Source organism: Mytilus californianus, unplaced genomic scaffold (assembly GCF_021869535.1).
Source record: "Mytilus californianus isolate M0D057914Y unplaced genomic scaffold, xbMytCali1.0.p SCAF_3, whole genome shotgun sequence".
In the NCBI taxonomy this organism is placed as follows: Eukaryota; Metazoa; Mollusca; class Bivalvia; order Mytilida; family Mytilidae; genus Mytilus; species Mytilus californianus.
The window spans coordinates 24,838,651-24,862,731 of NW_026262679.1; the positions used below are offsets into that span (position 1 = coordinate 24,838,651).

The 24,081-nt window shown below is 29.9% G+C and overlaps 1 protein-coding gene across 3 annotated transcripts in view; it reads right to left on the reverse strand.

Moving 5' to 3' along the window:
* Window positions 1–460: 460 nt before the first annotated feature.
* LOC127734183 (regulator of G-protein signaling 12-like) overlaps window positions 461–24,081 on the reverse strand; it is a 66,099-nt gene continuing 42,478 nt past the window's right edge. The window contains exons 3-13 of one of the 3 annotated variants that reach the window (XM_052243911.1): window positions 18,450–18,557; window positions 8,698–8,874; window positions 8,260–8,346; window positions 7,563–7,709; window positions 6,966–7,170; window positions 6,247–6,626; window positions 5,814–6,011; window positions 5,411–5,501; window positions 3,465–3,676; window positions 2,552–2,714; window positions 461–1,682 (exon numbers count right to left, since the gene is read on the reverse strand). In XM_052243911.1, coding sequence (XP_052099871.1) covers window positions 844–1,682; window positions 2,552–2,714; window positions 3,465–3,676; window positions 5,411–5,501; window positions 5,814–6,011; window positions 6,247–6,626; window positions 6,966–7,170; window positions 7,563–7,709; window positions 8,260–8,346; window positions 8,698–8,874; window positions 18,450–18,557 — 2,607 coding nt within the window. In that variant the 3' untranslated portion in view covers window positions 461–843. The remainder of the gene's footprint in view (window positions 1,683–2,551; window positions 2,715–3,464; window positions 3,677–5,410; window positions 5,502–5,813; window positions 6,012–6,246; window positions 6,627–6,965; window positions 7,171–7,562; window positions 7,710–8,259; window positions 8,347–8,697; window positions 8,875–18,449; window positions 18,558–24,081) is intronic. The other 2 variants (XM_052243912.1, XM_052243913.1) reach the window with 2 other exon arrangements.

A 24,081-nucleotide genomic window follows, 5' to 3' on the forward strand; every position in this document is an offset into this window, starting at 1 on the left:
CTTTATACAAATAGTTTAGGCCGTCACTGCTGCCAGATTGTAATTCCTATGTCTAGGTTTGTGCATATTTGTCGCAGGCGAGACAAAAACTAAAGGAATCGTGTATTCAGACCTAAGATCCGATGTGCTCAAGTTTTTGTGATTCTTAGCAAAGAGGTATTTCCCAATGCAGGTTGTAGTAGAAACCATAACAAATATTAGGCTTGAAATAAGATACGAGTCTTGCTGATTGTTGATTGCCATACAGTGACCTATAGATGTTTACGTTCATGTCATTTGGTCTCTGATGGAAAGTTTTCTTATTGGCAATCATACCAAATCTTGTTATTTTCATAAAATTTCATTTACATTTATATAATGTGTTCTTGAAGACAATTTGAAATGAATAATGACAGGATCAGATGATCAAGCCAATACTATAGTCAGGTAGCAGGGCTTCATAAGATATATTGACGAAAAATCACTTAGAGAGATATTTTATTTGACTTTGTATAAAATATAAAACATCTCAAATCTCTTCATTCATTAACAATTAAAATCTATACAAATATATGTATGTACAAATCATATAGCACCATAGAAAATATTGCTGTACATGCAATAATCAACAAACAAAAACAAAATTAACGAATATAGCTCATTATTGCTGGCTGTCATCAATAGTGATCACTGTACAAATCTTCTCTCTTTCAGTGCTTGTTTCTAGGTTTTGCAATAAAGATACTTTGTTTAAAAGCATGTAATGCTTTTTTGGTTTAAACTAATAAGTTCTGAAAAAAATACTATTCATTAATAAAAAAAAAACACTGGTATTTATGGCAGTGAAGAGAAATACAAGTTTTGCTATACAAAAGTGACATCTTCTTCTGTGTTTGCTAAATCTAAAATAACAGGTTTATTGTCAGGTTTGGGTGTTGATGTAAATGTTGAAAATGTTGATGGTTTCTGATTTGAAGTTCGGCAAAATGCAGAAGTATTGGTTGGTGTATTATTAGTATAAGGTAGGGGAGATAACTGCTTTAAAACCCCATTTTTGTTAGATACGAGCACTGGAGGAACAGATTGTGGTCTCCAGCGATGATCTGCTGGAGAACTAGTCAATGTATCATCAAAGTCATCATTTGTAGTGGTACTATCTAACAGATCCAGCGATGTCAGTGGAGCAGAATTTCTTTCTATCGATTGTCTATTGGGAGATAATGGCCTGTACCGTGAGTATCCGAATGCTTTAGCTTGATACATATTATAACTATAGTCAAAACCTAAATCCCGTAAATTTTTCTCAGCTAAGCATGGATCATCAAAGTCTGCATTGATAGAATCTGATGACTGAAAGTATTCCTGAGCCTCAGATGTTTGTGGAATTATGCCATCTTGACTAAAACTTTGGTCTGTTGACATTAAATATTCACTATCATCTGCAGAAATATCCACAACCTCAACAGACATGGAAGAGATGCGCCCTGATGAGCTGATACGATTATGTGATGAATATTTGTCATTATTTTGTACATATTCAGAACGATCACGAGACAAAATGGGAGGAGCACTCTCTCGTCCGGATGAATGATGACTTTTATTGCGTAGGAATTCTGGAATTTCTGAATTATTCATGTCTAATCCTCTTTGGTCGTCCAGCCTTTGCCTTTGAGCTTTTGATAAAAGTTCCAAAAACTTGTCGTCTAAAAAAAAGAAAACAAAAAGTGGAATTATAAACTTCATGAAAATTAGATAACAGACATATATATATATATATTATATATATATGTAATAATTTAATCTTCTATAAATACAGCTTAAATTCTTTTTCCCCCTCGAGGATCTAATATTAAACATTACATCATTTGTTGTCAAATGATTCTAATGGCAATATACATTATCAAATAAAGTTGCGATTTAACATGTTTTTGTGTAATATTTCAATCTTATGCAATCATATTCTAACAACCAAGTAATATTAAGTACCATTTACAAGATTCATCTTCATTACTCCTTTATATACTAATTGTGAAGCTAAAAGTGTGTGATGATGACTAATGTGTGGTAAACAGTATGCATATCAAATGCATATGTGTTGTTTTATTTGATTGCGTAAATTCTGATCTACTCTTTTCCCCATCCAACTTTTTTCAATTTTAATTCTACATTTTTTAAAATGAATACAATCAAGTTTCTAATAACTGTAGGCAACATGAAAAGCTTTTTATTTTGCTACATCATTTCAATTAAAGATGAGTTTAATACTAAATTATATAAATTTGAGTATCTATTAGATTGATTGATTGGTGTATAACACCACTTTCAACACCATTGTGTTATATTGTGGCGGTTAGTTTTTATTGGTAGAGGAAGCCAGATTTCCCAGAGAGAACAACAGACCTTCGATAGGAAAACTGACAATCCTAGTCAATTAAGATTGGAGTCGAGTGCACCTGCTCTGTGCAGGATTCAAACTCACAACCTCAAAGTTGACTGGCTAGTGATACAGTAGTTGGACTACTTATACCACTTGGCCACTGAGGCCCCGAGTATCTATTAGAGAAAAGCTTACCATCACCCTGTGAAGTACGAGTCTGATTTTTCTGAAGATTAAACGTCACTTTGTGTTTTGACTTCATCTTGCTGGGTGGTGGATCCTTTACGGATGCTGACTCTTTTCTCCTGAGGCCGAATAAACCCAAAGAGGGACGATCTTCGTTGTTTTTCAGCAGACCCTATAAGACAAAATTGAGATATTAAGTCATGCAAACAACTTTTTTAATATTCTATTCTAATTATTAAATATTTCATCATTCAAATTGTTTCCGTTCTATATTCTACTATATTTTTCAGCCTTTCATCCTGACTACCTCCACAACACAACAAAAACAAATGTTCTCATTTATCAATATGGTGAAAAATATAAAATATCATCTATCCGAATGTCTAATATGACGTTTTAATGATAAAATTTATATAGCTGTATATAACTATTTTTCACATAATCTTGGGTATGTTGAGTCAAGAAATTGCATCATGCTATACTGCACTTTAATTTGTTATGTTCTTTTATTCAGTTTTTTTCTTTTCTTTCTTTTGTACCTTTTTAAACAAGTGCAAACTATTCTACAAGTTTTCTTTGTGAGCTAGAAGCAAGCTTTTGAAACTTAATCTATTAATATATAAGCTGCCATGAAATGCTGCTTTGTATGTCCATGTAATTTTAGGTGTCATTTGTGATTGTTCAGTTCATTATCATTTTTTTAATCTGTCAAAATTATTCTCAAATGTAAAGTTTTTTTTTTTATTTCTTTAAAAAGCAAAAGAAAGCTAGGAAAGAAAGAAAGAGTTCTGGGGATGGAAGAGATTAATCTATAAACCACTCTGTAAAATTAGTTTCCAACTACAAAAAGAAAGATGCACACTACAAACAAGCAAAAGGTCAAAGTTCACCACAATCTACCATAGCTACTGCATTCTCTTACCTTGACCTTGCTATCAGGATCTAAAATTCCAAGTTCATCAAAATTATGAGCCAACTGATGAGATTTGCCCTTCATCAGATCATCAAAGATACTATTTGTCATTAAGTTTAAGGAAACATATTCCTTCTGACTGTTATGGTAATCTGGGGGATATTTTAACGCCATAGTTGGAGACCAGGATGTCGAGCGTATACTTCCTGTTTTACCCGAAACTGTTAAATATATCATGCAAGTAAATACATTGTTAGATAAAACTAGGGATTGAACCAATTGCAGTCAGTGAATATTCATAAACCTTTTTCTCTTTTAAAACATGTACCACCCCAATAGACAGAAGTTTCATATCACATCTATGGATAATTATCTTCCCATGATTATTCATTTAAACCAGTTGCTACCCCATTAGTCCAGTGCCTTTTCTTGTCAATATAAAAACTTAAATGGAGCAGGTCTAAAATCATCCATTGTATTTATACAAATTTATAGAATATATTTAAAATGAACTTGTGTTTTCTTTTTAAAATTATGAATATTCACGGATTACAACTGATTATAATTAACAAACAAAGGTAAATGTTAACTAGCATATAACTGATTAAATATAAAAACACCATTCCAGGTAAATATATTTACATGTTATGCTTATACAATTAAATGTTATGAATTTTATATAAAATATGAAAGGTATATAAATTATCTAAGTTATTGTAATATATTTTTCACTGGATTCTATCAATGACTAATGACTTTGCCAGATAACAAGACTGTGCAACTATTTCATTGATAATGATTGTAAATCTTATTTTCTATCAAGAAACCTTAGACTGATCAATTTTAACTGGAAAAGCCATTAACTAGCAACTACAAAAAAATGTACTACTAATTTTGAACTGTTGTTTTATGTTTAATACACAAGTTTATACATTAATCATTCAAACTTTTCTGGTTCCAGAATATTTTTTTTATATAAAATAAACAAAATCAATAGTTCAGAATATAATATAATGTAATAAAAACCAACACCATTAGATTATTAGCAAACAAATGACAAATCAGGTTGTATTTACAAAACTTTTATTTTTATATTATTGCAAGTGCATTTTCAAGCAAATTTTCATCTTAATTCTTTTTAACAAAACAATAGTTTATATACAACCTAATTTGTCTGATATTAACACAAGAACTCTCGACATCATCGGGTCATTTTTTTGGCACAAAATTTTTGAAGGTAAGTAACTTTTCATTCACAAGTACGAAGCACACACATAATGCAAGGGAATACAAGGGTTATTTCCCTTTATTACACACACAACATGACAATGAAGACATGAAAAGATGATAGAGAGAAGAGTAGGATGAATAAAAGTTGGTGTAATGTGGTATATGTGGTTTGTAAAAATGATAATGGTAGTTATGAATGGATGAATTGATAAATTATGAATATTTCATTGTTTCATAATTTCTAATACTTATACACTGAATTTTTTGGTATGAATGATGATACGATGTATATGAATGAATGGATATATATGAATGTTTCATTGTTTTAAAATTAACAAAAAAACTATTAAACAGTTTTCTGTCATTACTATTACAATAATACTCATGTTAAACAATGAATCTTTCATAAGAAATCAAAAGTATCAGTACTTTCAGATTAAAATATACCAACTAGCTCATCAGTCGTGTGGGAACTTTGGCTAACAATCAATTTAGTTAAGTACACATGTACTTCAAAACAATTAATGCATAAAAATTTCCTGATATTCAACCATTAAGGAAGTAAATCATTTTAAATATTATTGTCGCAAACCAACTTTTACCAAAAAATGTTAATAACAGTGTTTGGAAAGCAAAATACCAACACAAATATACATATGCATTTCACCAAAGTCTACAAGATACCAACAACAAAAGCTTTACATGAAATTTTGGGAATTACATACCAACTATATCATCTTGTTGTAAAATCACAACTCTTTGATTATCTATTGTAGATACTTGTTCATCTATGTCTAATACATCTGGTTTCCCTGACTGAAAAAAAAACAACAAGAAATATAATCTGATGATCTCTGATTAATAAGAGTTGTCTCCCCTTATACAATTCTGACAGTTACTTTGTAATTAAAATTGGGTTTGATCTAATAAGAATATTTAAAACTTTGAGTAAAAAGAAGATAAACAAAAAGATAAATAAAATAGCATTAATAATTATTATAAAAAGGTTTTGATTATATTTAAAAAAAAAAAGAAAGAAAAAAAGAGAAGGTTTTACATGGACTTTTTAAATAATAACTAATAACATTCAAAGAGAGTGAGAGAGAGAAACAAAAAAATATGACATACCAATTGTACAAAAATATTATCCAACTTAAATCCATATTTATTAAGAATAGGTTTGAACACATCACGAATTGTTCGGTTTGGTTTAGCTTTGACACCAATAGATTTACGGTTAGGTAAGTCCATTCTAAATAACACCCGTCTTTCTATCATCACTTCTTTTGATCCCAAAGTAGATATATCCTCTGCCAGGTCCAATGGCTGAAAATAAAATTACAAAACATTTGAATATTCTGAGATATACAAGGTATTTGAAGATAAAATTTAGTCTAAAAATATATATTACATCTACAGTGTAAAAAAACAATACAAATCTTGTCCTTTTAAAAGAACAACTGTCTTCCATTAGCATTTTTTCAAGGGCACAACAAGAAAGTTTTATTTAGTTTTCTTTCTTTTAAATACAGGAAACTTTTGAAAAATGCAAAAATGTTACCTTATCAGATCCCAGTAAGAATACATCAACACCAGCAATAGACAAACTTCTCTTATCACACAACTTTCCTAAAACAGTTCTAATTGTCTGACCAGGTCTTGCACACACAACTGTTGTGGACCCATCAGGCATGATAACACGACAGAATTTAAAGTTTTGTTCATCATTTTCATTGGTGACTTTGGTTGCCTCCTTCCTCATTGTACTGAGATCAATACCAGGACCAGCTGGTATGGAAGGTTTACGTTGTTGTGTATTGTTATTTACTTCCTTTTCTTTAGTTATCTTTTCTTTTTCTTTCTCTTTCTCTTTTTCTTTTTTCTCATTCATTTTTTTCAAATCTGAATCTGAAGCTGCTTTGATACTTTGTTTGCTGCTCCCTTAAAAGATAAAATATAAATACATATTTATTACTTTATTTTTTTAAATTTCTATGTTAGTTCATGTAGTTATTTAAAACTAAGACTAATAACACTTCAGTATATTTTCATGCTGAGCTTAAGTGTTTACCAAACAGACCAAATCACTAGGTTTCGACAAATTAAGGCACTGAACATTACCGTAACAGAAAAGATTCCCAGTTTTATGAATTTGTGTAATCTTGTCCCAATATTGGCCTGTCCTTTAAATTAGTTTATTTTGTATAACCTTGATTATATGTTTTATCAATTGTAAATCTTTATTTTCAAAGACATGTACAATTTTTTGTCTCAACTTACTTCCTCTCCATGGCAACAAAGATCTCCTTCTTTTTTCTTTACTTTCAATTTTGGACTTATTTTTCTCCTCCTTTTTGTCTTTCTGTTCAAATTCATCTGCTGGTAGATTCAGGGGTTTTCCCTCCATTTCTCTCATCAGGTATGTTTTGTATAGTTCTGATTTGATAAATCTAGGGTAGCTGTCCTGTTTCATTAGCTTGAAAATCTATAAAGGAACAAACAAATTTCAATTATGTTTAAACAATATTTGAACCGAAACAGTTTTTTTCTCTCAAATGTTTTCTTAAAATAAGCAGATAAATGAAGGTTTTATTTAGTTTAATGTAGTGCCCACATCCCCTTTCTATTCAGACGTTGGTTGTAAACACTTTGTTGAGGGGATTAAATATATAATAAATAATTGTTGTCTTTTGGTATATATTTTCTGACTGTTTCATCTACATCCATTTTGTATTGAGTTAATTCCTGCATATTGTGTATTTTCTATAAAATTATTTAGTTATTCATTTAATGTAGGCTTGAATGGCTCAAGAATTATACTATTTATCTATGTTCATATTTGTAGAGAACTTTTTTTAGCTATCTTAAACGCCTTACCTCCTGCTGAGGCTTCTCAAATGTATTTGTTCCAGGATTGTCTAACTGTTTCTCTACTTGTTTGACACTAACATGTTCTACATTGACAGGATCTGTGGCTTTCTGAGACATATACTTCATAAAGATCTCCTTAGCTTCACCTTTTCTCTAAAAATATAAATTTATTTTGTAAGTACATTTTTAAAATATTCATTTTTTATGCATATTAAAAAAAAATGGCCAAATGATTGTAATAAGATAGAAACCAAACTCTGCTAGAAATATTTACTTTCTATTGAAACAAAGGGGAATAACTGGAATTTGTTTTATTGTAAGAATAAAATGTTCTTGGAAAAAAGAGTTATGTAAAAGTCAGTTTATGCCAAACTTCCATTATATGTTTTGTGACTTATGTTGAACATGATCTATGTAAGATAACTTGAACATGCCTAACACTTGACTGATATGTTTTTGATTTGGCATTTGTAAAACCACTGATATATTTATGTATATACAAACTTATCAACAGAATTGGCAAAATCCATAATTCAAAATTTTAGCACTTGGAACATCAGATAATTTATTTATTAAACAAAACTGAATATTTATTTAAAGATTAACTTTCTTATCTGATTGATTTTTACACATAAAATTTCATGTCAAAATAAAATGTCTGGGTAATGAAATACTGAATAGTATTATAAAACATTTAAAATACCTTATCAGAGTCTTCAATATGTTTAAATTGTTCACATGTTCTCCAGAATAAGATATTTTCTTGACTGAATTCTTTCTTCAGAAATTCCTGTAATAATATAAAAAAATAAATGAAACATCAAGTTACAAATGACCTTTTACAAACACAATATAAAACATTAAGCTACAATTGACCTTTATAAAAAACAAAAATAGTTTAATTCCGAGGGTGACATTTTAAATTCTAAATCGTTTGTATATGTACAGTAATGTTCAAACATATCTATATGTTAATTTTGACTAACTATGATTTCAATATCGGTGACAATCACAAAACTTCTTGCTGTTTTAAATTTTTTCAACAAAATTTTTCAATTGATGTTTAATATGTAGTTTCAAATACATTTGTACATGTATTAATTCAAATCCAAAATTAAATATTCTGAATGACAAAACTTACGGTGAAGACAGCAAGTCCTCCATGATCATTGAGGAGCTTGTTAAAGTTGACGGCCCAACCTGCAATACGGCCGATATCATCTTCATGTTCATCATCCTCCCCATTGTTTGTGATATTGTTTACACTGTTAGCAGTTGACAGTCGATGATTGGTTTCTGTATCTAATGCAACCAAACTCTGCAAATATAAAAATAAATGTAATTTATAACAGGGGAGAAGATGGATCTGTAATACCGTATTAATTAATTCAGCAAAAAATGAGAAATTGAATACCATTGTTATCAGTGTAGTACACAATACTTTTTCTTCAACTCTATGAGTATAGTCATGGTGTTTTGTGAAGACAAAAAGGACATGCATACGTAAACATAACGTATTTGAGAAGGAAGACTTTGTAACTAAGTTTTAAAGTTTATAATTTACCAGTGTCAATATCAATACTTATTTTCTTTTCTTTATTCTGCGCATATGAAATCTTCAAACAAATTTATCATATCAAGCCTACATTTGACCCTGATAACCCCATTAAGTTTTAGTATTACACATACATCATACTCCTTTGCCTCTTTCTTTGACTTATAAAGTACATTTTATAAGACGTTAAAATTGATCTATAGGAAATTAAAGAATTTAAATGTATTTTGATCAAAAATTTTACTCTTACAAATCTATCTTAAAATCAGAAGGTGTGAAACTAGTTATAACGTCATTAAATTAAATCACAAGGCTGAAAAAAATTGAGAAGTCAATTTCATAACAGATTTCTTTGAAATTGTAGAAGAAAAATGGGATTTCTTTGGAAATTTAGAAATGCTTCTCAAATTACTAAATTGCAAACTATTTTATCACACTGACAATTGGCCTTCCATAAGATCTATACTTTTAAAACCAGTTAATTTTCCTGAGGTATAATTATGGTGAAAGCTATTACCAAAGATTGGATTTGTTTTCAACATTAAATTTGTGAATAAACAGACCTAATTTTAAACATGAAATCAATTATTTGTATACTAGGAAAAGATTTCTGGTAAATTTAATGCCCCCCTTTTTTTTATCAAATCCTTCTCACATTTTGTAAGGAAACTGTCATATGTTGACTAAATGTAAGTGTTTTACTCTCACTCTTTTCATTCAAAAAATAAAAAATAATTACATTTTATTTGTTTTACAATCTTAGGTACTTACTAAAGTTGATAAGCTTAACATCCACTTTAATTTGGACAACACCAAATTGTCAAAATTATCATACAAACTGTGAATCCTAGCTCTACCCTTCATCATAAAATTATGTCTTTCTTTCCCAAGTTCCAATTAAGATATGTAACAAGTTTAACAAGTTTAGAATTATATCTGGATGATATTTTAATTTGTTTATTCTTCAATTTCCTCTGTTATCTCAGATTGATCAAGAGATAATTTGTAACAAAGTGATCAAAGATATTAAAAAAAATATTAAAATACATGTTCACACCTCCACTTTGGAATTGAACAAATGAGAATTTATGGAACAAAGAAAAGGAAATCAAATGAATACACTTTAACCCTGGGATATACAAGTACTGAATACATACATATTTACATATCTGATTTTTATCCTGAATACCTTGAGGGAAAAATAGTACATGTTCCCACAAAACTTGATAAATTTGCTTTAAAAAAAACTTGGAAAATTTGCATTTAAAAGCTAAATTAATTAAAAAAAAAAGAAATATGCATATCTGTTACATGTCATTGATTTAAACATACAACATAATTTAAATAACATTAATTATCCTGGAATTTTCATTCCAAAATTTACATACCCAAACACTGCTAAATGCAACCTTCAGTTTGGGATACATTGCCACAAATATTTTTCAAAATACATTAATGAAATTAGAATTTCATATTTCCTTCCTCCAAATCAATTCTTTTCATTTCCTAAATGAGTACTTTATAAAATACAACATAAAATGGTTTGATATTGAATCATCCAATCAGAATAAAAAACAAAACATATTTTATGTAAATTTATTATACCAGGAGACTTTTCATCTAGTCTATATTAAGTTCTGCAGTTTCACTTCCCAAGTTTAATTTTTTTAACTAACTAAATATCTTAATATACAATTAAGAAGCTACTACTGACTACACTTTCCACATATACCCCTGCCTTCTTACACCTCTACAAAACTATAGCAGATTTGAAAATAAACTCTTACCAATCGACTACGTGGCTGAAAAATATTAATAAATTTCACCAATTCTTTATCATCAGAAAGCGAATGTCTATGATCAATCACACTATATGATCGCTGATACATTTCTCCATTTTTATCGGCAACAATATAGTAAAACATTTTCCATGTCAAGACGGAGGAAAGTCAATTTTGAAGGATAATCCCTCTTACATTCATAAGATATATGATTCATGATTTTCCATTTTATATCATTATCAAATAAATGTTTTTAATAAGTCCAATTAAAATGTTTATCCTGTTAAAATCCTGTGAGCGTGACTGAGCAACAATACTGATGTTCACGTTACAAGTATTACAGTATAGATGTTCCACAATGACGGATTAGACGACAGATCCGTTCAACCTAAAATTCATAAATGTTATGCCATTCGAACATTTTCATGTAACGGAAGTAAATAATTGTACTGCAGTTCATTCTCAAATTACGTCCTCTTTTTAAAAACCATTGTATGACCTAGACTGAACGATTCTTATAAAGCATGTATCTATATAAGTTCAAATTTGGTCAACAGTCTAAATCAATCATCTGATATATTTAACCTTAGTCACAAACATTGTGTGTCAAACTTGTCCTAAAGTTATCCTAGGTTTACATTTTATCAAATGACACTATATATAAGAAGCTAAATAATTAATTCATAACCTTAGCAAATTTCCATGCACGAATACATGATCGAAGTCCATACTTTTCAAGGTTTTAGACTAATTGAAACTTTTTTTTCTTTTACAACGCTATACATTATATCTATATGTTTCAAATGACATTCATATTTCTTAAATATTTATCTATGAAATTCATTGTATATAAGTTTGATTTGGCAAAAAGTGATCGATTAAGAGTTTTATTCTATTAAGTTTTAGCTATTTAAGTACTTATTATAAGGACCTTAAGTAGATTTGACCTCATTATTTCTAAGTGCATATGAAACTTAAATTGCATCGTTTTTTCACAAAATATTGAAGTTCAAAGAAATTTTCCATGTTGAGTTTATGATGTTCAAACATAGACGGAGATTTACAGGAAAGACATTGAAATATCTTTTTTGTAGTTAAAATTAAATATTTTTCATTTTTGCTCACCTGGTAAAAATCTATAATGAAATTTTAGAAATATTTTTTTTTTGGATAGTTGTTTAAGATTTAAACTTCTCATTTATTAAGAGATAAATTTTAAGTCTCTGACTATCAAATTAAAAAGAATAATTAAAAGAACTTACATAATTCAGTAATGACATATTAACTTGCATGCTCCTTTTCATCTTTTTAATAGGAACATGATCAGTACTTTTTCTTCTTTGACGACTTTTCTTATAATATAATCTTTCAAACTGTTCTTGTCTTTCAAAAGAAGCTCCATTTAATGTTATATCCAGATACATTTTGGAAGTTCCTCCGATTTTGTCAATAATCATTGTAGAATTTCTACTAGGATTCACAATAAAACAAGGTCTGTTTGGTTTTGTTTCAAAGTTGGGTATACTGACAGGTAATCTCTCTTGTAGAACAGGTTTGTAATGATCAATGTTAAAATGTGATTTCTGAGATGTGACTTCTATGAAATCAAGGTGTGTAATGACACTTTGAGTGTTTGACAGAACATTTTTATTCCAACCATCTGGGAAGGAAGCTGTCATTTTAATTAATATTGAGATTAATTAATCTGATAACTTTGTTTTACATGTGTCCAGACATACCTGGAAAGCTTATTTTGAAACTAACCAATCAGAGTATACCTTTACCTGTAATTAACCAACCAGATTGAAGCATTACACTAAAGGTAAGTGTCAGCTTGTATAGTTAATCCAATTAAGAAATGTTCAAGTCTGTCTAACAGTTTTCCTGAACTCTGACCCAAAGGGCAAAAATGACACTTTTACATGTAAAACATGTAAATGATTATGATAATAACAGTAAACAAATTAAATAATCCAACATAATCCCAAAAGACAACTCTTCTTTACAAATCTGACACCCAAAAGTGAAATTAATTGATTTTTAATCATTCTGTACAAATCTCTGATTTCAAGAATTGTTAACAGATAAGTTTTTACATGTTTTCCAACAAAAGGGAAAAAAAGAATAAAATTATTTTTTATAAAGATTATTATTATGCAATTTCTAATTAATTCGTGTATAATTCATATGACCAAAGAAAAATAAACAAAGTTAACCTTTTATGCACATAAATCTGTGGAGATAAAATTATATCAATCCTTGAAACATTTTAAACCTCAAAAAGTTTTGTCTTGACAAAAAGTATTTTTTAATAAACTCTGAAAAATGTTACAAATTTAAAAAAACAACTTTCTCATGTTTATAAAGTTCTTATGTCCATTTTCTGCTAACTTACACACATCACCATTGAGAATAAAATTATATAATACTGCAATTCATTTCTAATCCATTTTAACACACACTGCACCCAGGAAGATACTTGAACATCTCATCTTTAAGTATACATATAAGACTACTCTCCAGGACAAAAACACACGAATAATGTAAATCCTACTTCCAAAAGTGCAAACAGATTTGATGGCCTAGTGGTGTAGCTTAAGAGGCCAGCTGGGTCAAACCAAATATTTTCAAATTGGTATTTGCTGCTGTCTGCTAAGCATGCAGCATTAAGTAGTAAGAGCAAAGACCAGTCGGTTCTGAGTCAAAATAATGTGTCCTAGGTAACATGTCTTCATGTGAACTGGCATGTTAAAAATCTAGCTCACCATGTCAGTGTAGTACAAAGCAGGGTTCACATTATTACGGCCTTTACATGTTTTTTTTTCTTCCTGAATAAGCATTTAATTTGCCACTGGACATCAAACAGCCATTCATCACCTGATGATAATGATCATCAAGTAAGAGTGCATAGTTCTTTGAATGGGTATCATATATGCTTGAATGGAACAACTATAGTTAATTATAAGGGAAACAATAATGATATTTTTACTGAATTACTGTAAAAGTATTATGAAATTCCACAAATTATATGTCATTTCAGTAAGAAAGCTTTAATAGCTTTACCACTATAGTATATTTGTGTACTAAATAAAAACACAACAAAGATAGCAGTCTTATTAAATCTAGTATACCAGACATAATGACCTATAATGGTTTACTTTTATAAATTGTGACTTGGATGGAGAGTTGTCTCATTGGCACTCATACCACATCTTCTTATATCTATATACAATAGAAAACTCATCAGTGGCCATACTCTTGTGGAAGATGTTAAAGAGCATTGAAAAACACAATTTTAATAACATTTGTGCCAAATCTGGCTTTCTTAAGGGCATCTATGCCTCAGTGTATAAAAAACCTTATCATTCAAGATATAGCCATACCACAAAGTCTATAGTCCTAATTGGTGTACTAGGATATCTAACTTGACCTATTTATGAAGATTTTTTTCACGATTTTTACCATGCCATTTCAGCATGAGAGCTTTGTTAGCCTGAGAAGTACAGGGTTTGTACTTGACTTTTCTTATTTTTTGCACTTAAACATATAACTTGAACTCTGATAAGAAACTTCTTAAAGTACTTTAGGTTTTATTTTTTTGACATTAGTAAGAACCCTTGTCAATCACTTGCTAATCTATTAAATACTTAAGTCTCATTTTCACCAAATTTTAAAATGATAAAATTTTATACACATTTTTTTACTGTTTTATTTCAATGAATATAAATATATGTACTGAAATAAAGATTTCATGTCAGATAACCCTTTTTATTGTCATTTTTTTTAATTAGGTGTCTAAAAGCTACAAAATATTACTTATTAGAAGGTTTGGCCAAACTATAACTGTCAATGAGTTGCCGGCTATTATTTTGGTAACCTAGGCTCCATTGAGCAGGAAGTGAAGAATTTCTTATTAAATACTTCAAACTAATATTGACAGAGAGATAAAACTGTTATAATCTAAAGCCTATCATTTCAGAGAACGTTCCATATCAGATTATAAGAGCTTCCAATACAATTTTAAATAATCCATACTTTCATTTTGCACGATTTTGCAAGAAACTCAAAAACTCTCCATTCTACAGTTACCAAACAGTTTTACTAAAATATAATTTTAGTTATCTACATCTACAAAAACAACTTGTTACAATTCTGAAAGTGGACCTGAGCTCCTTAAGATTTTGAACTCATATGTAAATAAATGCTCTTTTAAATAGTCAAATACTCTTTATAATTTAAATCACATAGTGTCGTGAAGTCAAGAAATTTGCAACATATTTCTAATATCAGTTTACATGGATAATTTTCCCTGTGTAGATATGGCCTTGTGATAATTTCTATTTAAAAAGAAAATTTTGTTACTATCTCAGTAAACAATTCAAAAGGTCTTTACCATTAGAATGAAATAAGATAGAGAGTCCAGCAGAGACCATATGTGGTTCACCTAGGGATTATAATCAAAAGGTTAAAGTAGATTTACTAACCACTTGTAGACTAAGAATCCCTTTTTTGGCATGTTTTACTTTGAAAAGTGACTTGACATAAATAAAAATACATATAATCATATTTAATATTGTCTGAAGTTAAATTGTGAAGGATTATAAAACTTGACGTAATGTCAAACAACTTTGCTGGGAATTAGTAATATTTATAATGATCATATTCTGTTTTAGTTTATAGATACTACCACAAAACAATACTTGGTTAATAATTGACATATCATAGTCCAAATTTTTGAAACATTCAAGACACAGTCACAAATTTCTATCATATCAAACTTAAAATACAATGTATAAAATACCAATGCAATTGTCATAATATGGAAATTTTTTTATATAAGCAATCAAACTTATTTATCATTTTCAGGCAACACTCAATCTTCAATATGAAGTTTGACAAATTACAACTTCTTTAACTGATAACAGATAATGATTGAAATGCTTGAAAAAAGGGACATAAACTGTTTCAAAACATAGCTACATTTGATCTATAACCCTTCATTTGTAACCATTAATTTCTTTATAACATCTTAAAACATATCATGTAATGGAACATCAGTTCTTAATATAAAAAAAATGTTAAGAGTAAATTGATAAAGTCATTCATGTACATTTACAAATTGTGCATATTAGAATATTAATAATATACAACTGTTCATGAAATTGTTATAATAATAAAGTAGTCTTTTGAAACTGATTTTTTTTGTGATCTAAAAGTTATGAGTATCCGCAGTAGCGCCCAAGTAAAATATTTTGTGCATAAAAAAGAGCCAAATGCATTTAAGTTATTAGCGATCAAAGCTAAACTATCTTATTATTATTATTATAGATGACAGTACACCCTATTTTGCCTCAATATATCTGTATATCAAATTTTTACTTCATTTAGTATTCTTTACATACAAATTTGATAATGTAGCTTTATGAACCATTTTATTTAAAAGCTAGGACAAAAGTTTTCAAAATACTGTTTTATTAAGGTTTGTCAAAATAATCTATGGGGCGCATCATATTTTGTTATATAAAATATCTTTTATCTTTTAAAGAGAAACTCATAAAATGGAGAAATATGATTTTCATATACGAAAAATTTCACATGCAATAATAATATTCTATACAACTTGAACTTGTACTTGCTTTAGGAAGCCAATAAAATAGCATACATTTTTTTTAATGTACTAAGTATAGAAAGAATTCAAGTGTTAGAAAGTGGTTAAATATCCGTTTTTTCTTTCCATGAAGCCTTTCCCTTTCCTTCTACACTTAACTAAAATTTAAGTATGGGAACCAAGCTCTGTATAAAGATCAATCTTCCATTCATTTTTTTTTCAAAGTTTATCAAAGCAATTAAATCTGGCTACACATGTAAAACCAGCTTTTGTCTACATAGATACATAATTTCATATTGATTTCAAACTTTTCCAATGAAATTCCTGTAAAGCTTGAATAAGGATAAAAAAGAGTTCATATGCTGAAATGTCTCGCCTGCTTAAAGTACTGACCATTGATTTTATGTTGAAAGTCTGGGAGTTAAAAGGTTTTACTAAAAGCATTACAGAAACTTTATATTTTTAAAGATCTATGACAATGAGGTCAAGGTCAGATTAATCATGTCAGACAGACATATACCCCTTACAATTTTTTTATACACCAAATATAGTTGACCTTTTGTGTATGCTAATTGAAAAACAGACCAAAACACAAAAACTTAACATTGACCATTGAACCATAAAAATGAAATCAAGGTCAAGATGATACCTGCCAGATAGACATGTACACCTTACAATCATTCCATACACCAAATGTAGTTGACCTATTGCTAATAGTACTTGAAAAACAGACCAAAACACAAAAAAATAACATTGACCAATGAACCATGAAAATGAGGTCAAGGTCAGATGAAACCTGCAAGACTGACATGCACCCATTACAATCATTCCATACACCAAATATAGTTGATCTACTGCTTATAGTATTTGAGAAACAGACCTAATCACGTAACTTTAACCTTTACCACTGATCCATGAAATAAGGTTGAGGTCAGGTGAACTCTGTCTGGCGGACATGTAGAAGTTGCAAGGAACCCGTATACCAAATATAGTTATCCTATTACTCACAATAAGTGAGAAATTCACATGACAAAAAAACTCAATTTTTTTTTTCCAGCAGTTGCTGAACCATGAAAATGAGGTCAAGGATTGACGGAAACTTCGTAACATAAGGTGTCTGCATACAAGATATGAAGCATCCAGGTCTTCTACCTTCTGAAATATAAAGCTTTATACAAATAGTTTACGCCGCCTCCACCGGATAGTAATACCTATGTCTCACATACTGCGATGATTTACTGCGACAATCGTCGCAGGCAAGACAATAAAAATGAATTCACAGAATTTGAGTTTTACAAACATGAAAGTAGTAAAAAGCTTCACCATGAATCATTAAATATTCATAAAAAAAAACAACCCTTAAAGTGAACTTCCTATCTTCTTCAAGCAAATTATCAAAATGAATTGGAATAATGTGGTCAGTTGCAGAAAATATGCAAAATTGCTTTTTCTATTATAAAAAGAGTCTTGCCAACCAATACTGATAAGGCAAATTAAATATAGACAAGATGGGATGACATGCAGCAGTCCCCTTTGCACTTTCAATGAAAGTAATTTTATGAAAAGTAGGTCCTCAGAAAATAATCAACTCCATCTGTTGTTAACCATTAAAGTAATAAACTAAGAATAAGCTTAATAAAAAAAAATGCAAACTGTTGGATTTCAAAAGGATGGAATTGTAGAAGGACTAAATGATGTTAACAGATACATGCCCCTGCTTCTGAGTGGTGCTGGGGTCGCAGTCGTAACCCTAAATGCAAGCTAACTGCCAATATGCTTTGTTATATATGTTTTCCCATGTATTACCTCATGTGAGTGACTAAAGGGATGCTGTAGACGGGATAACTCCTTTAATGGTTTGTTATATATGTTGTTTTTTCATGTATTACCTCATGTGAGTGACTAAAGGGATGCTGTAGACGGGTATTTGTATTTTCCCCATATATTACCTCATGTGAATGACTAAGGGGATGCTGTAGACGGGACAACTTTCTAGTTCGAGTCTGTGGCTTTGCCCAATTATCTTGTATATCATCTGAGGTCCGATTCTTTTCCCTCTGAAAAAAAAACCAGATTTTCTTATTAATTTCTAAATACCTGTAAATTGTTAAGAAATGATAAAATGATTATATACTTTGGGATTAAGTTCACAAACTTCTTTATATGCTTAGTAATAGGCTACAACCATCAAGTAAATTCACATATTTGTCTGGCATTTCTGAAGGTATTGATTACCATAATTGTAGAGATTAAACAGGAAACAAACATAAAGTGGGAAATATTAGAGATATAAGGAAATCCCTCAACTGTAAGATAAAACAAAAACAAAAAACATATCAATTGCCATTTTAGCTAAAGTGCATGACTTGCATCAAATTGAATATGAGAATGACATAGATATTCACCATTACTTAACTTTTTATACAGCTGTGTCAAATTTCAATACATTAGATTTTATAGTTTTAATTTAAATTTCCTAACAACCTTTCATTTAACTTTAAACATGTTTTTTGCTTGATATATTTGTTACTTTTCACTCAATCTTATGTCAGGTTTGAGTTACTTAACCATTCAGTTAGACCTTGTGCATGCTTGTTCCCTCTTAAATAAGTGACAGTTATTCACAGTATTTTAACTTCTTTTCAAAAAATGAACATAACACTCCATCATCATATGCATAAAATTCATTGGTCTTTCTTGAAATGTGCCCATCAAAAAAAAGACATTAGCAATTGAAGAGCTAACTCTGAACAATGAGTATATCATCAAAAACAAAAACCTACAGTTTATTGTCATGTTGTTCATGGTTTCAAAACAATTTTATTGGAAGACCAATTTGCCAATGAAACTTCAATATTTGACAATCCAACTAGAGTTTCTGTATTTATATCCAGTTTTCTTAAAGTTTCTTAACTGAATTTATGTTAGGCTCAGGTACCTCATTGCCATCTCCTTTTGAAATAAAATTCAAGTTAATTTGTAACTCCCCACTATAAAACTCCATACATAAATGATGCTTATGCAATTACCCACTTAAAATGCAGAAAATTAGGATTAAGTTTGTTTAATAACCTAACCCTATAGTAGCAACACTGAAGTAGCACTTGCTGTGGAGTATATATCTCCCAGTCAATACAATATTCCAATGTTATGTAACTTATGTATTCCATTATGATTTATTTCGCTACATTGTATTTACAAATAAGCTATATACCAACTTACCAAGCCTTTGAAAGTTTTTAATGACGCTGTCATGATTTGGCTAACAGATATGGATTCTTTAATATTATGTCACTGATATTCACAAATATGTTTTACTATTAACCACAATTCCTTCCTCTTTTCCTTGATCATGCCATTACAAAATGAGACTTGTCAGATTTCTACTTGAGTAACAAGTAGATACCAATAGTGGAGCCAGAACTGCTTACCCTTCCAGAGCACATGATTTCACCCTCAGTTTAAAGTGGTGTTCATATTGCTCAATCTTTAGTTTTCTGTGTAGTGTTTGCTTTTGTTGTTTTTATTTTGGCCATGGTATTGTTTTTCTTCCCCTATCTAAACACATCAGTCTTCAAGATTGAAATTCAACTAATCTGTATCTTTATATACTCTTCCAACTTTGACTTTTGAATTTTAAACAATCAAGGGACCAACAGCATATACTATAGTTGTAGTTCTATAGTTACTGAAAATGATACTTTATTACGATTTGACAAATATTATATAGAACAAACTGAAGACAGAGTTATTACTTTGATACAAGGTCCTAATTAATGACCTGAGCACATGAAACAAAGTGGACTGAAGGATGAATAAAGTGTTAAAGTAAGAATTAATTACTCATCTATACCTTAAATAGTTTTCAACAAAGGGTATATACTTTTTAATGATAATAACAAACATAAACTCGACCACAATTCTCTGTTAAATTCCAGTTTGCGTGTTCTCATGAAAAACCAACACTAACAATTTCTGCTTTCACAGAAAGGGTTATAGCCATATTTTGTGTAACACAAAAGACATTTTGTTAACAAAAAGTGTGATAACAAAAAACAGTAACACTTAATTTGAATCTAATACAACATATCTCCCTATCTTACCTTCATATATTCATTAAAATCTTTGTAAGAGAATGTTAAAGTCATTTTTCTAGATTCTTGTTTCCTCCTTGGCCTCCAACTAGAAGCACCACCAACATCAGGGGTTAAAGGACGAAAATATAAATTTTTCAAGCTAAAACTCATAGGATTTGATTTTGTCCTGTCTTTCAATGAGAAATTCATACTTTCTTTTTAATCTATTCCAAACACTCAAATAAATCCAGCTAAAATACAATAACACGAAAATAACGAATGTAGTTTCTCAATCACCATACACAATAATTGCATGCAATTCTTTCTGGGTTAGTAACTACTGCTGTCCATTTTAATACACCTACCAAATACTTCCCTAGAAGAATATGGTGTAAATAATGTGTCAATGTCTGATAAGATGTTTATGTTTTACAATGTTTTCTTCATTAATTACAGTGATCCCACACAATGTATACTGAACATTTTTGTGTGTAGTTCAATACTTCCCATTTGTAATTGCATATTAAACTTAATGTTAGCTCCAAGCAAAATATTTACATGTCCAGTGACACCGCCAATTTCCTTATGGACATTAAAAAGTGACAACTTTTTATACTATAACTGTTTCACATCAATGAAAAATCTATCAGTTGTACAACCACAGATTACACCAACTAAATGTATTGTCCCAAGTCATAGATACAGCATATTATTCCAAAACATAGTCACACATACTCAACAATGTTCAAATGATATTCCTTAAATAAACATTAGGCCCGTCATATCTCACAAAATTAGCCTGTCGAATGTGTGACTGTATTTAAAGTTATATCTTTGAAGGTGTAACTCAAATAAGAGACAGTATACAGGTATTTAAAAAGTTGGCTTTTAACGATTTTGGAGATATAATTCTGTGTCCAATTTATTCTAAGGATCCAACGTCAGACATTACACCATTCGTTGTATAACGATTATGGCAAAAACCTGTCCCAAGGCTAGGGAACAATATACTGGATCAATTACTATAAAACACCATAGTTCTTAATATCTCTGAGAGAATTTAAATGTTTTAGTAAATGCTTTCCAAACATGACAGGTATTTTTAAATAAATGTTTTTAAGTATTTAAAGTTTTGAGTATAAAGACCACATGGGATAGATTGGAGATTTATTGTTGTGTATAATTATGTTGGTTTATGAAATGAAAAAACATCCTAACGACTAAGTATATGTTATGACATTGCAGATTAACAGTGATCTGCACAGAATTCTACAGGTTCTAAAAATAACTCATCATCATTTTTTGAATAAGATAAAAAAAAAAATGTGTTAACCCTTAGATTGGCTTTAACTAAAATTAGATAAGTTCCCAACCACTGAAACCAACTCAAACCTCTCAATTCAACCTGAACAACCAAGAATCAAGCAAGCTCCAAACCTTATCAATTTTGACAAGAACTTGTTTGCATTGGTGTGCAGAGTATACAGTCATTGATGAAAAGTTTCATGCGGACAAAAGTCATGCAGACCAAAAAATTGCTAATAAATTACTTTATTTTGAAGTTCAACAGTAAATAACAATTCATTCTATTTTAAGGAGTTGTCTTATATGTAACTGTTAACAAACAGTTCCATGCTCTGTGGGTACATAAAATTTATAAAGCATTGTTGAATTGGAAATGACTATCTGGCATATCTGAAATGTTATTTTTCTTTGATTTTTTTAATTTAATTTGAGATAACTCAATGTTATAAAATTTGGGAGGTTATTCACAAAGCATCCATTAACTAGCAGACCTGTTAATTAATATAACTTTAACAGAGATGTTAACAGGTATGTCTGTTTAAATCTAACATGGTGTGGTACAAATGTTTCCGTATATGTTGTGATAAGGCTTAAATTAAAATATTGTTTGTTTGCAGTTTACCGACCGACCCTCGAAAATCTCCCCGACTGTGAAAATTTTATTGCTTTTAATTTGAAGAAATTAGTTTTATTTTTCTATTGACGCATTCCTGAACTTCTGGTTGTTTCCGGAATTGATTTAAAGTCTGGGCCGATTACACGTTTCAAGTTCGGTTTTTCTTACCTTCTTGTCAAGCGTACATGGGACCGTTTAATAATAAAGCACATGGAGATTATTTACAGGCATCGATGAAGACATGAATGAGTACTTTGCGCTGTCGTTTTCTGTCAATTTTAAAACAAATAACAACCAAAAAAGTTTAATAGTAAACTGTTTATACAGATTCAGACAGATATCATTGACGATTTGAGAACGCATGATGCAGCGGATATTCATAAAATCAACACGATAACCGTTTCCATCTCAAACAGATCGGGTACAGAATCTCTTGAGCCTGACTTTATGGAACCAATATCATTGGTTAACCGTTAAACAATTTGACAGCAGCCTGAAGTATGCCATAGTTTCTATAAAACGTTGTGAAGACAACAAGGATGAAACCACTTCTCCATGACTTCATGGATACCTGTAAACACACCAGGAAGGGCGCATTTGAAATTTATAATCGATAGACAATGCCAAATCTATAAGAAGCCACAGAAACTACACAAAGATGTAAAGAAAATGAAAGGTTGGCTTGTAAAAATAAATATACTTTCTCTATGTTAAATCTATCTTCTATTGCAATGAGTATGCTCCTCTAGGATAAGGGGAGCTACCCCACTCATTGCAATTCTTCTCCCTCTTACAATATTAAATATACCCAATCAGTGTGGCTTGTGTGAATTGAATTAAAACATGTCCTTAGGAGCTATGCTGCCAATTTTTTATGCAGTCAAAACATTTCAGCACAGACCATTTACTTTTAAAGGGGTGCTATTGATTTCACCCTGAAGTCTAAGATTTTTTTGGTTTTAATTAAAGCCTGATCACACCAACATATCTTTCAAAATATAACCTTATTGCATATAATTAAATATTGTTAGATTTATGAAAACAGTCAGATGTCAAATATATTTTTTCAAGTTTCCTTTTTTTTTAATTGAGAAAGATTCAATGGTTAATTTTTTTTATTGATAACACTCTTACATTGTCTTATGAATCTTTGATATCTACATTTTCCTAATGAAAATACTCTACTCATGAAAACTTTCTAGTAAAGAAGCATATGTCAGTGAACAATTTCTTTAAAACAATTCTAGTCATTCCTTGTTTATAAGATCTTATAAGTGTTCCAGTACCATGAGTACTAGTATTTAATAATGTCATAAATTGGATAATCATACCATGTTATCATGGTTATAGTTTCAATTTTGGTTGAAAAGTTTTTATATGAAAATGCCTGTTCATTTCATGTTGGTTTTCAGTGTTTGTTGTTTAAAAAAAATATTTCTTCACAAGAAACTTGGTTTGTGTAACTGCTTGTATAAACTTCATTATGGCTGATAAAATAAAATATTTTTCCTACCTACCGACCCTTCTGTCTGAAGGTACAGTCGGAAAACTGCAAACAAACATATTTTTAAGGTTGGCCTAACC